General features: G+C 43.7%; 1 protein-coding gene across 3 annotated transcripts in view; it reads left to right on the top strand.

Moving 5' to 3' along the window:
• KLHL24 (kelch like family member 24) overlaps positions 1-17125 on the top strand; it is a 46966-nt gene extending 29841 nt beyond the window's left edge. For all 3 annotated transcript variants that reach the window (XM_005282467.5, XM_005282468.5, XM_042853542.2), the window contains 4 exons: positions 4075-4193; positions 11269-11457; positions 12226-12414; positions 14114-17125. In XM_005282467.5, coding sequence (XP_005282524.1) covers positions 4075-4193; positions 11269-11457; positions 12226-12414; positions 14114-14314 — 698 coding nt within the window. In that variant the 3' untranslated portion in view covers positions 14315-17125. The remainder of the gene's footprint in view (positions 1-4074; positions 4194-11268; positions 11458-12225; positions 12415-14113) is intronic.
• Positions 17126-17606: the final 481 nt, after the last annotated feature.

Below are 17606 nucleotides of genomic sequence, written 5' to 3'. Positions count from 1 at the left end.
TTCATAGAATATCAGGGTTGGAAGGGGCCTCAGAAGGTCATCTAGTCCAACCCCCAGCTCAAAGCAGGACTAATCCCCAGACCAATTTTTACCCCAGTTCCCTAAATGGCCCCCTCAAGGATTGAACTCATAACCCTGGGTTTAGCAGACTAATGCTCAAACCATTGAGCTATCCCTCATATTATAGAATTAGAATTTATAACCCCTATTTCATGATGAGATATCTTTGAGCTATAATGTATCTTAATTAAAACTATCTTTAGATAGTTTTTTTCCTCAAAAAGCATTTTATCAAAACAATCTGATTTAAATAAAAAAAATCAATTTTTTTTTAAATCATATATTTTTATCCACCCTGCCTCAAAATGACTATCTTTGCAAATGTAAAATATCTTTCTCATTTCAGCAGACAGACAGTGGAACGGAGAGGGGGACATATGCATGAACCATGTAGAGGAAAACAGCCTGTGTTATGTACATGCCTCATAGCATATAAATCTTAGAGATTTCCTTTCCAGTGGCTCATCCATGCAGTGGTGCTCAAAGAAGTCTAAAGAGTGTGGCAAAAGTTATTGAAATATTTCCCAACATTAAAAAAACTGTTAGTGTAATGTCTTATCACAAAAATGTATGTATTTTGCTCAACATGTTATTCTGAAAGGTTTGCACAATGGGATGTATTTCTCGTGTATTTTCATGTTTGAAAATATTAATTGATATTAGCGTTTCTTAGAATCATAGAATTAAAAGGGACCTCAAGAGGTCACCTACTCCAGTCCCCTGCACTCATGGCAGGACTAAGTATTATCTAGACCAGGGGTAGGCAACCTATGGCACACGTGCTGAAGGTGGCACACGAACTGATTTCTAGTGGCACTCATACTGCCTGGGTCCTGGTCACCAGTCCAGGGGGCTTTGCATTTTAATTTTAATTTTAAATGAAGCTTCTTAAACATTTTAAAAACCTTATTTACTTTACATACAACAATAGTTTAAAGAACAGGAGTACTTGTGGCACCTCAGAGACTAGCAAATTTATTAGAGCATAAGCTTTCGTGGACTACAGCCCACTTCTTTGGATGCATATAGCTCTAATAAATTTGTTAGTCTCTAAGGTGCCACAAGTACTCCTGTTCTTTTTGTGGATACAGACTAACACGGCTGCTACTCTGAAACCTGTCATTATGCAAGGCACTGCATTTAGCCGTATGGAGTGGAAATCCATCAACTTCATGAAAAAACTCGCACAGATACAGACAGACATCATCTTCCTTTCCAAATGCAAGCAGATGGACATCATACCAAGCTATATGCATCCGAAGAAGTGGGCTGTAGTCCACGAAAGCTTATGCGCTAATAAATTTGTTAGTCTCTAAGGTGCCACAAGTACTCCTGTTCTTTTTGCGAATACAGACTAACACGGCTGCTACTCTGAAACAATAGTTTAGTTATATATTGTAGACTTATAGAAAGAGACCTTCTAAAAATGTTAAAATGTATTTACTGGCACGCAAAACCTTAAATCAGAGTGAATCATGTAGAATCATAGAATATCAGGATTGGAAGGGACCTCAAGAGGTCATCTAGTCCAACCCCCTGCTCAAAGCAGGACCAATTCCCAACTAAATCATCCCAGCCAGGGCTTTGTCAAGCCAGGCCTTAAAAATCTCCAAGGAAAGAGACTCCACCACCACCCTAGGTAACGCATTCCAGTGCTTCACCACCCTCCTAGTGAAATAATGTTTCCTAATATCCAACCTGGACCTCCCCCACTGCAACTTGAGACCATTGCTCCTTGTTCTGTCATCTGCCACCACTGAGAACAGCCGAGCTCCATCCTCTTTGGAACCCCCCTTCAGGTAGTTGAAGGCTGCTATCAAATCCCCCCTCATTCTTCTCTTCTGGAGACTAAACAATCCCAGTTCCCTCAGCCTCTCCTCATAAGTCGTGCTCCAGACCCCTAATGATTTTTGTTGCCCTCCGCTGGACTCTTTCCAATTTTTCCACATCCTTCTTGTAGTGTGGGGCCCAAAACTGGACACAGTATTCTAGATGAGGCCTCACCAATGTCAAATAAAGGGGAACGATCACGTTCCTCGATCTGCTAGCAATGCCCCTACTTATACAGCCCAAAATGCCGTTAGCCTTCTTGGCAACAAGAGCACACTGTTGACTCATATCCAGCTTCTCGTCCACTGTGACCCCTAGGTCCTTTTCCGCAGAACTGCTACCTAGCCATTCGGTCCCTAGTCTGTAGCAGTGCATGGGATTCTTCCGTCCTAAGTGCAGGACTCTGCACTTGTCCTTGTTGAACCTCATCAGGTTATTTTTGGCCCAATCCTCTAATTTGTCTAGGTCCCTCTGTATCCGATCCCTACCCTCTAGTGTATCTACCACGCCTCCTAGTTTAGTGTCATCTGCAAACTTGCTGAGAGTGCAGTCCACACCATCCTCCAGATCATTAATAAAGATATTAAACAAAATCGGCCCCAGGACCGACCCTTGGGGCACTCCGCTTGAAACCGGCTGCCAACTAGACATGGAGCCATTGATCACTACCCGTTGAGCCCGACGATCTAGCCAGCTTTCTATCCACCTTACAGTCCATTCATCCAGCCCATACTTCTTTAACTTGGCGGCAAGAATACTGTGGGAGACCGTATCAAAAGCTTTGCTAAAGTCAAGGAATGACACATCCACTGCTTTCCCCTCATCTACAGAGCCAGTTATCTCATCATAGAAGGCAATTAGGTTAGTCAGGCACGACTTCTTGAATAAATGAAGACTCGGCACACCACTTCTGAAAGGTTGCTGACCCCTGATCTAGATCATCTCTGACAGGTGTTTGTCTAAGCTGCTCTTAAAAATCTCCAATGATCGAGATTCTACAACCTCCCTTGCTGTAATTTAAGCCCATTGCTTCTTGTCCTATCCTCAGAGGTTAAGAAGAACAATTCTTCTCCCTCCTCCTTGAAACAACCTTTTATGTACTTGAAAACTATTATCATGTCCCCTCTCAGTCTTCTCTTTTCCAGACTAAACAAACCCAATTTTTTCAATCTTCCCTCATAGATCGTGTTTTCTAGACCTTTAATCATTTTTGTTCCTCTTCTCTGAACTTTCTCCAGTTTGTCCACATCTTTCCTGAAATGTGTCTCCCAGAACTGGACACAATACCCCATTTGAGGTCTAATCAGCGCGGAGTAGAGTGGAAGAATTACTTCTTGTGTCTTGCTTACAATACTCCTGCTAATACATCCGAGAATGATGTTTGCTGAGTCTACCTCTCAGTCTACTTCTGAACAACTGCCTTGTTTAAATGTAATGTTTTATGAGACAACAGAATGAGATCCAGTGTCAAAAATAGCTAATAATATCCTTCTCAATACTGACTTAACAATTAAGAGAAAAACGTTACTTTTTAGTATTAATTATCTTTGAGAGATTTATTAGAATTCTTTCAGTCTAAGTTATAATTAACAAAGGATCTGTTGTCTTAAAGTGGAGGAAAGTGGTTATTTAGATTAGAATGCAAGCCTTGCCTCTTTGATTAAACTTTTCTCCAGCAGTGACATCTTCTAAGGAACAACCAACAACTAGCAAATAGAAGGCAAGAGCAAACAAACATGCACATCAGAAACAGGAGGCTTTGAAAATTGTCATCTAGGAAACAGATCTCTCCAATTTTTGTACAGCATGAAGATACCACAGTGATAGGTGCCTTATCTGAGATAGATCATGGAAGATTGTACTTTGTAGAGGGTTGGGAGAAGACTGGTGTAGATCATTATGGTAGATGGTATTTTGGGGGAATCGGTTGGAAGAGATTATTGTTTTGGGAGACTATACTTCATAAGAGATGCACTTCCTCTACACAGTGACCAAGAACATCTGAAAACCTCTATCTACTTAAATTTATATAATCACAGATGAGTCTACATCAGATGTATAGGATGTGACATTTTCCGTGGTCTACTGCAGAGGCGTACGTCAGTATCCAGCACCTCTTATTTAATAACTTCCTTAGTCAAAGATACATTGGTTTTTTTTCTGTCTTTTTTCATAATTTTAAAGGTGGAAGAATTAACAGCCGTGATGTGTGGATTTATAACTCTCAGCTTAACATTTGGATCAGAGTTGCTTCCCTAAACAAAGGCAGATGGCGTCATAAAATGGCTGTCCTTCTTGGTAAAGTAAGAGAAATAATTCATTACTTATTGTAGCTAATACATTTCCCAAATATAAGCAAAACTTAAATGTAAAACCAGGTGTAACTATTTAGAGTTAGACTGCATTCCCCATCAACTTCTATTGCTTTTAATAACCAATGAATTATGGGCTCAGTCAGGTTGGCAGTGTCCATAGAAGTTAAACTGATGTTTCCTAACTTTTGATTCTTCTTCAAGTGCTTGGTCATGTCAATTCCAATCAGGTGTGCATGCACAGTCGTCGGAAAGTTTTCCTTTAGCGGCTCCCATTGGGTCGGCTGTGGAGCCCCCTGGAGTGACACCTTCATGGCGCTCAATATATGACCCTGCCGACCCGGCCCCTTCTCAGTTCCTTCTTATCACCAGTGACGGTCTTTGGAACTGCAGTTGCTTGCTTAGCAAGTGCTTCCCTTAGCATTCTTTCATATAGTTAGCGCAGCCTAGTTTAGTTGTAGTTAGTCTTAATTGTTAGTGTATATATTGCATATAGTGAGGTTTGGGAGCAGGGTTTCCCCAATCCCCAAACCTCCCCTTCCCTCCCACCCCCCTTTGGGCTCCAGGGCATGCCGTGAGCGCAAGGCTTTAAACCCTGTGGAAACTGCAGCAAGCCTATACCAGCAAGCGCCCCCCACAACTCATGTCTGAAGTGTCTGGGGGAGGCACACCAGACAGAAAGGCGCAAGATCTGCAGGGCTTTCCTCCCGAGAACTAAAAAGGAGTGATATTTCCGATTGAGGCAGTTGCTTATGGAATCCGCCCTTCATCCCCAGTCTACTGCGGACCGCCCCAGCATCAGTACGTGACACAGTACCAAGGAAGGACTCTAGTCTAAGAGACCTTCGGCACCAGCGCTCTCTGGCACTGCAGGATGCAAAGACAACCCGGCACCGCTCACATTCACCAGTGCCGTACAAGCGGCATAGAAAAGCCGACAGGGGGCATTCCCCGTGCAGAAAACAACGGGATCTGCAGGCGCAGTACCAGGACGTCCCATGAAGGAGCCCTCGGCATCCAGGCAGCAAGAGTGGGTGCAGTCAATTTCAGTTCCCACGATGGGACTGTCGAGTCTGGTGTACAGCGACTCCCGGGATGGGCAGTGCCAGGTGGAGGAGTTGGAGTTACCCTCCACACCGGACACGTTTGAAGTCACCAGAGACTTAACAGCGATGATGACTCCTCAGCCCCCGGTGATCAGAGATAAGCCCCCGGTGTCACCGCAACCATCGCCATCTAGAGGCAAGCTGGCCATGATGTGGCGGTCTCCCTCTCCTGCCCGGCACCAACGAGTGAGCAGCAGCAATCCCTGGCTCCAAGAGAGAACTGGAACCGACTCTCGGCACCGGTCCCTTGGCACTGGACCCTTGACACCCAGTCCCTGACGCCAGATTCCCGGTATCGGTCCCTGGCCCGGGCATCTCGACACCTGTCCCCTGCATCATCGGCACAGGTTCCCGGCGCAGGATCATGCGGCACCACCATGGTCATCTCAGTCGAGATCCATGTCTTCGAACTCAGATGGTGACTCGTACTATTCCTGTCGCAGCAGGCATAGATCCGACAAACAACGGAGGGAGGCACCAATGGCATGGCAACCCCAGTGGCAGCCTCCGGTGCAATGGCCTTTTTGGACCCCCTGGGCTTACCATCAGGCCCAGGGCTCCCGTTCGGTGGCCTTGGAGCACCGATCACCCCAACCAAAGATCAGCCTATGCCCCGTGGTTCCGAGGCGACCTTGGCACAAGCCCCACAGCTGGCGCAGGTCGCCACCAAGGCAACTCTGAGGCACAACCCATTGCAAGGCCAGGCTACGGTTGCCACAAAGGCCCCAGAGGCTGAACAGGAGGAGATCAGGGAGTCAGAGGGTCAGGAGGACCCTGTACCACCTCTGATCTCCTCATCTTCATCTTCAGATGAAGTGGTGGCGGGAGCTTCAACCTCGGACCCTTTCCCAATTGACCACAGGGCCCACCAGGACCTTCTACAAAGGACTGCCTGTAACATGGGGTTACAGGCGGAGGAGGTGGTCAAACCCGAAGTCCCCATGGTCGACATCCTTGCACCAGAGGGACCGTCCAGGGTAGCTCTGTCACTAATAAAAACTATCCAGAGCAATATTAAGACTCTGTGGCAGATTCCTGCCTCAATCTTGCCCACCGCCAGGGGGGATAGAGCACAAGTACTCCGTTCCCTCCAAGGGATAGGAATACCTGTTCTCTCACCTGCAACCATGCTCTCTCGTATTATCGGCGGTGAATGAGAAAGAGAGACGGGGCAGCAAGGATCGGCCCCTAAATCCAAGGAGTCGAAAAGGATGGACCTTTTTGGCAGGAAAATCTACACAACTGGGGGCCTGCAGCTGAGGGTAGCTAACCAGCAAGCTATCCTCAGCAGGTACAACTTCAACTCGTGAGCCTCCATATTGAAGCATAAGGAGCTGATTCCACCGGACTCCATAGCTGAGTTCTTGGCTATCATTGATGAAGGGAAGGTAGTGGCGCGAACCTCTCTCCAGACTTCATTGGACTCAGCAGACTCAGCTGCCTGCACCCTTTCCTCAGGAGTAGCCAGGAGGAGGAACTCATGGCTATAGGCAAACCTTCATCTGGCTCTAAAAAGGCCTTTTGAAGGGATGCCCGAGGACTGCGCACCCACCATGACATTGGATCCTTCCCCCTGTTTTATGAATCACCTATCCCACTTTTACCGTGCGTGGTCCCAAATAACATCGGACTGCTGGGTTCTTTGCATGGTAGAAGTGGGATATTCTCTCCAATTCTGCTCCTCCCCTCCCTCCCACGTCCCTTCCCCGTCCCTTTTCAGGGACCCTTTACATGAGCAACTCCTTATCCAGGAGTTGCAAATGCTTGTTGCAACAGGGGCAGTGGAGGAGGTTCCTCAGGAGCTAAGGGGCAAGGGATTCTATTCCCATTATTTCCTAATCCCCAAAGCCAAGGGATGTCTCAGACCCATCCTAGACCTGCGAGGACTCAACAAATTAATGATAACGTTGAAGTTCCACATGGTCTCCGGGGGACTAGTACACTGCCCTCAACATGAAAGATGCATATTTTCACTTAGCCATTCGACCAGCACACAGACGATTTCTCTGGTTTGTGGTCAACCAAAAACATCAGTTTGCGGTCCTCCCATTCAGCCTGTCAACAGCCCCTGAGTGTTCACCAAGTTCATGTCCATTGTAGCAGCCTTCCTTCGAAGGAGGCAGGTGCAGGTATACCTATACCTCGACGACTGGCTGCTCAGGGGCCGCACCAGGGAGCACATGGAGTCTCAAGTCCAATTAGTCAGATATACTTTCAGCAGACTGGGTCTCCTCCTCAACGTGAACAGGTCAACCTTGTCACTGACCCAAAGAGTAGAGTTCATCGGGGCACTGCTGGACTCGGTACGGGCAAGAGTGTTTTTGCCAGAGACCTGATTCCAGGTCATGACAGACATTATTCAAGGCCTCAGGCAATTCCCGACCACCACAGCAAGGGGATGCCTGAGTCTCCTCAGCCACATGGCAGCCTACACTTACATGGTCCACCATGCCAGATTGAAGCTCAGGCCACTCCAGGCGTGGCTCACTTCAGCCTACCGCCTGGGACGCAACAGTCTGGATGTAGTGGTCATGGTACCAGGGCAAGTACTTGAGTCCCTCCAGTGGTGGCTCAAACCCTGGGTAGTCTGCGAGGGAGTTCCATTCAACAGCCCCCAGCCCTCCTTTTCCTTTGTAACAGACGCATCAGCTCTGGAATGGGGCGCACATTTGGGAGACCTACAAACACAGGGCCTATGGTCACAGGAGGAGCTTCCCCTTCATATCAACAACAAGAAGCTCAGGGCAGTATGGTTAGCATGCCAAACCTTGCAGGCCCAGCTACGAGGTCAGTGCATGGTAGTGATGATGGACAACACCACTGCCATGTTTTACATCAACAAGCAGGATGGAGCCTGTTCCTCCCCCCTATGTCGAGAAGCCCTCCAGCTATGGGAGTTCTGCATAGCCCACTCCATTTACCTGGCGGCATCCTATCTCCCAGGAGGGCAGAACAAACTAGCAGACCACCTCAGCAGATCGTTCCGAAATCACGAGTAGTCCATCTGTCCGGATGTCATACACACCATCTTCCAAGGGTGGGGGTTTCCCCGGGTCAACCTGTTCACCACCAGGAACAACAGGAGGTGTCCAATGTTCTGCTCCTTCCAGCATCGCTGTCCTGGCTCAATCACGGACACGTTTCTGCCTCCCTGGGGAGGCCACCTGTTGTATGCCTTTTGCCCGATCCCTCTCATGCACCAGGTACTTCTCAAGGTCTGCAGGGACAGAGCGGAGGTAATTCTGGTGGCCCTAGTGTGGCCCTGACAACAATGGTACACCACGCTCCTGGAACTGTATGTGGACACTCCAATCAAGTTACCACTGCATCCCGATCTGATCACTCGGGACCATGGTCACCTTCACCACCTGGACTTCCAGTCCCTCCATCTCACAGCCTGGAAGCTTCATGGTTAAACCCTATGGTGCTTCTGTGCTCAGAACCAGTAAGGGAGGTCCTACTTGGCAGTAGGAAACCATCTACTAGAGCAACATATCTAGCTAAGTGGAAAAGGTTCACTTGCTGGTGTGCCCAGCAGCATACACCTCCACTACAGGCGTCTATGCCACTCATTCTAGAGTACCTTCTGTACCTGAAACAACAAGGACTGGCAGCATCATCCATCAAAGTACATCTCGCTGCTATCTCAGCCTTCGACCCAGGAGCGTCTGGCCGATCGGTATTTGCTAACCCCAAGGTAGGCTGTTTCCTCAAGTGTTTGGAACGCCTACATCCTCAGACCAGACAGCCTGTCCCAGTGTGGGACCTCATTCTTGTCCTCTCCAAATTAATGGGGCCCCTTTTGAGCGAATAACGATTTGCTCCCTTCTCTATCTATTGTGGAAGGTAGACTTCCTGGTGGCCATCACATCAGCTAGGAGAGTAACAGAGCTAAAGGCTCTTACCTCCGATCCACCCTACACGATCTTCCACAAGGATAAGGTGCAACTCGGGCCTCACCCAGCCTTTCTTCCTAAGGTAGTGTCACTCTTTCATACTAGCCAAGACATTTTTCTACCTGTTTTCTATCCTAAGCCTCATGCCAGTAGTCAAAAGCAGAGGCTATACTCATTGGATGTTCGGTGAGCACTAGCATTCTACATCGAGCACACTAAGCCGTTCAGGAAATCGAACCAGCTCTTTTTAGCGGAGCAGACCGGATGAAAGGACTCCCGGTCTCATCTCAAAGAATATCTTCCTGGATCACGTCTTGCATCTGCACATGCTACAAGCTGGCCAAGGTCCCAGCCGTGGCACTTACAACACATTCCACGAGGGCACAGGCCTCGTCAATGGCGTTCCTGGCCCAGGTCCCGATACAAGAAATTTGCAGGGAAGCAACGTGGTCCTCGGTGCATACGTTCACCGCTCATTATGCTATTACCCAGTACGCCAGAGATGATGCAGCGTTCAGCAGTGCGGTGCTCCAATCAGCGCTCCGACCCCACCTCTGGGTTGGAGCTTGGGAGTCACCTGATTGGAATTGACATGAACAAGCACTCGAAGAAGAAAAAATGGTTACTCACCTTCTCGTAACTGTTGTTCTTCAAGATGTGTTGTTCAGGTCCATTCCTATACCCACCCTCCTACCCCTCTGTCGGAGTAGCCGGCAAACAGGAATCGAGGAGGGGCTGGCTCGGCAGGGTCATACATGGAGCGCCATGAAGGCGCCACTCCAGGGGGTTCCACAACTGACCCAAGGGTCAGCTGCTAATGGAAAACTTTCTGACGACTGTGAACGTGGCGCACACACACCTGATTGGAATGGACATGAACAACACATCTCAAAGAACAACATTTATAAGAAGGTGAGTAACCGGTTTTTGTTTGTTTGTTTGTTTCTTTGCAATGGAGCGCTGTTCTGGTACATTGTGGAAGATCTAAAAGGAGATAAATGTTATGGGTACAAATGAGCAGCAAATTACACCTCTTCATAAACACACAGGTTAAAGCATGTATCCAACAATGATTTGGTACATAAAATAACACTGGGCCTTAGACATCTTTTATCTGCAAATCCTTCACTTATGCAGCCACTAACTCAAATTGATTGTGACTTTAGCAGAATATCTGGGCCTTTTTATTTACATGCAGATTATTTTATTTAATAATCTGCATGTATATTGAACCTTTAAATCAAAATATAAATTAGTAAAGAAACTCTTATTCTTGCTGCATTTCCAAAGGCCTATTTTATTATTCTACACAAATACAATAAATGAGATCGGGGATCCCCAAAGGTTTCATTCATGAGCGTGAGTGGCAATATATACACTTATCAGGGAACTGTAGTATGTAGCTTCTTAGAGATAACAGCACCTGCTTTAAGTTGGGATTGACCTGAGGTGAGCAAATTGAGCAGAGACAGTATATCTGTCAATATGCTAATGGTAATATACTTGTGAGTCTCTTTTTCTTAAACTGTAACTTATGTGATAGGCAGCCAGGTAAGAAAATACATGACCAAAAGGTAAATCAGAGTAAAGAATGTCATTTTAGACAGGAAAGAGAGAAGTAAAAAGTTGAGGAGAAAAGGGTTAAGTTAAATAGAGTTTCTTTTTATTTCTGAATATAATTTTATATTATTATAAATTTATATTATTGTAATATAATTTATAATATCAGTGAAGATAATCATAGAGATTTCTTATAGAGCATGTTCAAGTAAGAAGGAAATCTAATGTCCATATTTGTAACATATGTTCAGGTGTCCATTGACTCCAGTATCCCCACATATCAATGTATGGCTGCTCTCTTGAGATTCTTTAGCTCAGAATCTTAAAAGGCAATATTCCTGTTCTTCTGCATAGAAGCATTCTGGAGGGAAAACCTATGCATTCAAAAATATAGCAAATCAGAACTGAGGCACTGAAGCTTTGAATGAGTTTAATCCTATACTTGCTTAATTAAAACTGGAGATAAAGATAAAGAAGATGCTATTTTCTCTTTGTTTTGCATAGGTGTATGTAGTTGGAGGGTATGATGGGCAAAGTCGACTCAGCAGTGTAGAATGTTACGATTCATTTTCCAATCGATGGACAGAGGTAGCTCCACTTAAAGAAGCAGTGAGTTCTCCAGCAATAACCAGCTGTGTAGGCAAATTGTTTGTGATTGGTGGAGGTCCTGATGACAACACGTGCTCTGACAAGGTTAGTTAACTATATTTATTTCCTTTCTACGTATCTTAATAATACTGCTAAAAATGTAAGTTATACAGAGAGATTTTTCAACTGAATTACAAATCTCCTGGCCCAGTCTATTGCCTGAATGCAAAGTATATATCTCACAGTAGAAAAAGCTAACTAAATAAAGCACAGTTATGCCATTAATACAGTCTTTGTCGTAGTCACATCATCTTTCGCTTTGTGTATTAAGAGCCATACAAGTTCTTAATGAAACAGCATATTTAAGTAAAGAATGTAATATACTATATAATTTATTATGTAAGTTGCTGCTGTTTAATATTTTTTGTTTTTAATGTTGCAGATGTACAGTAGGAACAAGGTGTATGTTTTTGACATAGCAATATCTTGAGTTACTTTGGTTTTTTTGTGAGGCACTCCAAATAGATACAGTAAAAAGCAACAAAGAGTCCTGTGGCACCTTATAGACTAACAGACGTATTGAATACCCACTTCGTCAGGAAATCTAATGTCCATATTTGGACATACTTGTCAGACGAAGTGGGTATTCACCCACGAAAGCTTATGCTCCAATACGTCTGTTAGTCTATAAGGTGCCACAGGACTCTTTGTTGCTTTTTACAGATCCAGACTAACATGGCTACCCCTCTGATACAAATAGATACTGTTATCTTTAATCTCTTTGAATCAAAACTTCTGTATGTACCTAAGATAATAAGTTTGATTTTGGTTCAATTGTGGTGTTAAACCTAAAATGTGTTTACTTGTTTTCAGGTTCAATCATATGATCCTGATACTAATTCTTGGTTGCTCCGTGCAACTATCCCCATTGCAAAGAGATGCATAACAGCTGTATCTCTAAATAATCTAATCTATGTCGCGGGAGGGCTCACCAAGGCAATTTACTGCTATGATCCAATTGAAGATTATTGGATGCATGTACAGAATACATTCAGCAGACAGGTAATAAACACTAAAAATACTTGAAATGTCTAAAAATGTATTTTATTTTCCTTGTATTAATAATTTGATATGAAATGAGTTTGATATGAAACTCTGTTAAATTACATCTCTCAGATCCACTAGTTTTAGCTTTTCATTTATTAAGGTTAAGATTTTTGCCTTGGGTATTTTTAGTAAAAATCATGGACAGGTCGTGGGCAATAAACATAAAGTCAGGGAAGCCCACAACCTGACCTTGACTTTCCAACACCGGCCACAGCTCCAGCCCCAGCCACTGCTCTGGCTCCTGGGGGCTGAACCAGCCCTGGCCACTGCTCTAGTCCGGGCAGCTGCTCCAGCCCCAGCTGCTCCTTCAGCCCAGGTGACTGCTTCAGCCCAGGACCCAGTCCTGGCTTCTGTTCCACACCCAGCCACTGCTCCAGCCCCTGTGGCTGCTCCAGCCCTGAAGTCCACCCTGGCTGCTGCTCCAGCCCTAGCGTGGTTCCTGCAGCAGGGCCAGATAGCTGCTTCAGCCCTGCTGCTCTGGTGGGGGCTGAAGCCAAGGAAGTCATGGAGGTCTGATAAAGTCACAGAATTCATGACCTCCATGATAAAATCATTTCCTTACTCTTTATAGTCTAGACACTCAAAAACAAACCATGAAACATCTAAAAGTAACACTTCAGGTGAGCGCCAATATGTTAGAATGGGCAGTCTACTTATTGGAAACCACTACCCCAATGTAACACATCCAAACATGGATTTATACTAAATTCAATTGGATCCTTTTGTTTAGTCAAAATATTGTTTCCTTGAAATTGATTAGAACTACAAAATGTTGTAGGAAAATGTTTTAAACAGAGCAATAAACTGGTCTGTGTAGAACTAAAAGCAGCAGAGAGCAGTGTCACAGCAATGTGTGAATGAGCCTTCTGAACAGAATTTCTGTGTGTGCCCTTCCCCTTGGGATACTATTTGTATGTCATCCTATAGCAATAAATTTCACCATGTTTTTTGAAAATCTACTAATGAAACACTATAAAATGGAGGGGAAAATGCCCTCGAAGAGATCTGCTTCTGCCCTTTCTCCCCACTTTCCATCTCTTCCTTTTACCATTTTCTGCATAGTGTTTTCACTTTGACTCCCTCTTTCTGTCTCTCCTTTAGGACAAAATAACTCCTAGCCTCCCTTTTTTCCTCTAGAACCCAGCATCTCCTTTCTTTGTCTCTTATTTACTCTATCCCTGGCTCTGTCTTCCTTTCCTTTTTTCTAACCACTAATTGTTACCTACTTCTGTTCCCTTAACCTCTCTCCCTGTTCCCAGTCCACATTTGTTACATTTAGTCTTTCCACTTTTCTCTCTTCTTTCAATCCCTCCATTCACTCCCCTGTTTTCTTATCTTAGTTGCTTAATTGTATTATCCCCAAACGCTGGATATCTCATGTATAGTGTCTGAATCAGCCATACTTAGCTGCTTCAACACCTCGTAGCCTGATGCCTGAATAGCCCAAGTCTTCAGGATTATCATGCTGCTACTTCCCCCGGGTTGACCCAGAGGAGCAGTATCCTGCTTTCTCCAGTGGGTAGCATCAGAAGGAAATAATATAGCACCAAGCTATCTCCTTTTGGTAGTCAAAATGCTGTACTATCTCTCCAACCTTGAATAGGGTTTGGGTTTTGTAAATAGTCATGTATGTGTTTGTGTATTTGATAAACAGGAAAACTGTGGCATGTCTGTGTGTAACGGCAAAATCTATATCCTTGGTGGAAGACGAGAAAATGGAGAAGCCACAGACACTATTCTTTGTTATGATCCTGCAACAGGCATCATCACGGGAGTAGCAGCCATGCCCAGGCCAGTATCGTATCATGGCTGTGTGACTATTCATAGATACAATGAAAAAGGCTTTAAACTGTAAAGAAAGGAAATCTTAAGAAAGAATGCAGTGCCTTGGTACAGGACAGAATTTCAAAGATTCATAAAATGGGAAACTGACTTTTCCCTCAGTGCCATATGAAACTAAATATCCATGTGCCTTTTAAAACAAAATGTTTTCAATTAATTAAAAGGTAAAAAAAAATCTACAAACATATCCAGGACCCGTTCAGCCATTTCTGGCATGATAGCAGTGAACTAATATTTACATAGTTTTCCCCTTCTTTGTGATCAGTAATTAAAATTTGGGATGTTGTGTAGGGAATGTGCCTTCACAAGTAGCTGTGCCTATATCTTAAGGACTGATGTCTGTATTATTTTTTCAGTTATTTCAGAGTCAGTTAATTGAAAATATTTAACCAAATTGACCTACAAAAAATGTGTTGGTTTAAAAGAGGGCATATCATTCTGATTAACAGGCATGATGCAGTGTTGTTGTAGCCATGCTGGTCCCAGGATATTAGGGAGACAGAGTGGGTGAGGGTAATATCTTTTATTGGGCCAGCTTCTGTTGGTGAGAGCTTTTGAGATTATATAAAGCTGAAGAAGAGTTCTGTGTAAGTTCAAAAGCTTGTCTCACCAGAAGAAGTTGGTCCAATAGAAGATATTATCTCACCCACCTTGTCAGTATGGTGTTATTTTATCAGAAAATTGCTTGGCGTACCAAATACACTTTATTTCATGATCACCCACTACTATAGATTTTTTTAAATGCAATGCTTCATAGGAAATAAATATTAAAACCTTTGAGAAATAATGTTCCTCTGTAAATGGATAGGGAATAGAGTGGCATCATGGTTGTTCTCTGAGCTACTGCAAAAAGTTGCAGTAACTATTGTTTTCATAGTAACAAACCTTAGTGTTGCTAATAATTTATTATAAGTCTTACAAATACTGGACTACATGCATATGGAAAAATAATGATCCTTGCAGCACGGGCACACTTCTGTGAAGCAGTTTTGTATCCCAGTTCTGACCTCCTTAAGTTGTAGAGCTGAAGTCTGCTAGTTCCTGGTATCATTCTTTGCTAACTGCAAGGTACCTTTCATCATTCTACTGCATGAATCGACCCCTAGTCAAGGGGGTCTTCATGAATTCCACAGTGTAAACTCTGTGTTGATAGAAAGAGCTAGGGACTACAGGCCTAACTCTGCTGTTTTATAAATTGATCTTTGCGGTACCTCGTTATGCGAAGTTCCAGGATATCTGCCAACTCTGTTTCTACAGATTTCTTCAGACAATCACCTTTTCCAGTGCTATTGAGCTCCCATAAACCCTACAGAGGGCATGTGTGAACCTGAAAATTTCCCCACATCACCAGAACGCTACCCAGGGACCCGTCCATTTAGCCATGTGACTGTGTGAGGAGTATATTTTAACTTGTTTAATTTTGAAAGCTTAGAGACTTCCAAAGTATCCTCCCAAATTTTGGCCCATTGCTTTTCAATGAAACTGAAAATCTTGCTGAAGATATTCCTCCCATTCCTGCTTAGATCTCTGTAACAGAACTATATGCTCAGATAATTGGGGCACAAATTCATGAAACTGTACATAGTGCTTTGGAGTTTGCACGTGGAAGGGACGCTCGCTTCCCGCACCAATTTCCCACCAGAAGGCAGGGAGTGACACCATATCCTCTATCCCCATGAAGCCTCTCCTTACTTTAAGAACATAAGAATGGCCATACTGGGTCAGAACAAGGGTCCATCCAGCCCAGCATCCTGTCTGCCGACAGTGGCCAATGCCAGGTGCCCCAGAGGGAGTGAACCTAAAGGTCAATGATCAAGTGATCTCTTTCCTACCATCCATCCCCACCCTCTGACAAACAGAGGCTAGGGACACCATTCCCTTTGAACTCCCTTTATGAGGAATTCTGAGGATAGCTGTCAGCCAGGAAAGCAGACAGTACTGGAGCAGATGAACGCAAAGGGCCTCTTCAAGGACAACCATAATCTCCAGCAGACCCAGGAGATTTATGGGTTCTGAACTCTTTGTTCAGTCTGTAGGGAATAGGAACAAACCACATGTCCGGAACATAATCTGTTCTCCTTGGAATTTCTTCTCCATCTCCTTCCCACAAGTTTTCCCATGAAATAGGTATTCTGGCTCTTGGTGTGGAAATGATTCATTTAGAGGGTCATCATTTTCAGTACTGAGTTACTGATGACATTATAAAGGAGCACTGAGCATTAACTGCGCATTGTGCCTTTTCATTTGTAACCTCAGGAATGTATGCAGATTTCAATTGCTAGCAAAATACCAAACATTGGTACAGTATATTAGGTATATTGATGAAATAAAATTATATGCATATTACTGAGGTAACTAGTGAATCAGTCCCTGAGTGTATACACCCAGGTGGACCTAAATTGGAAGAAATGGAGTAGTGTAAGAAAAGTGAATCAGATAAATTAATCCTTTTCTGGATTTCTTGGGTCCCTGTTCACCAAGCCTGACTTTGAACATATAATTCCAGCACCCGTGAATAAGGTCCATTGACAGCAATGGTAGTTGCACAGTAACTGTTTTGTAGTAACATGGTAAATAGTTTTTGCCATCATTGTAAGTGAAAATGTAATTATGGAAGGAGCACCTGATTAGAAATAAGATATTAAGATAGATTTCCATTTCCCGCAACTTCCTTCCTTTTTGTATTAAGATACTGACTGTTGATTCTTATAGTAAGCTGTTCTGAAATGTTTTTTATTTTGTAGCTATATTATAATGTTATTTGTGTGGCGATTACTTTTGATTTGTGTTCATAAGACTCTGTAAATACAAACACATTGTTTTCCTTGTGTCTGAAGATTCAGTTTATACTCTAGAATGTTGTCTTTTCTATGTTAACTGTTTACATGTATCTTATTACTGTTACATATTAATTTTGAAAGTAGCTATTTACTGTACCAGTAATTGCAGACATTTAGATGTAGAAGAAACTTTTTTGCATGCAGCTTTTTAGACCCTGTACCAGTAATGGAAGAGTTAGTGTGTTGAATATAGCTAAAATGGCAGAAGTTATTTATGCAGTAATTCCTTTTTAAGTGAACAGTCAATATTTAATATTTTTGATTCAGTACATATATAGTTGAAGTTATCACCCATTCTGTCAAAATAATATTTTTTAGAATGTAAAAGAAAACTACTTGTTATTGAAAATCTAACACGGTTTAGAGGGATCTATTATATATTGAGCCACTTTCTTGGGTCACTTGTTCTCCAAGACATTTCATTTAGGGACAGATGGATTCAAAGATTCACCATGATGTCAACCC

The sequence above is a fragment of the Chrysemys picta genome, chromosome 9, assembly GCF_011386835.1.
Source record: "Chrysemys picta bellii isolate R12L10 chromosome 9, ASM1138683v2, whole genome shotgun sequence".
Taxonomy (NCBI): Eukaryota; Metazoa; Chordata; order Testudines; family Emydidae; genus Chrysemys; species Chrysemys picta.
The sequence above is the reverse complement of the archived record's forward strand: the minus strand, read 5'-3'. Positions and strand labels throughout refer to the sequence as shown.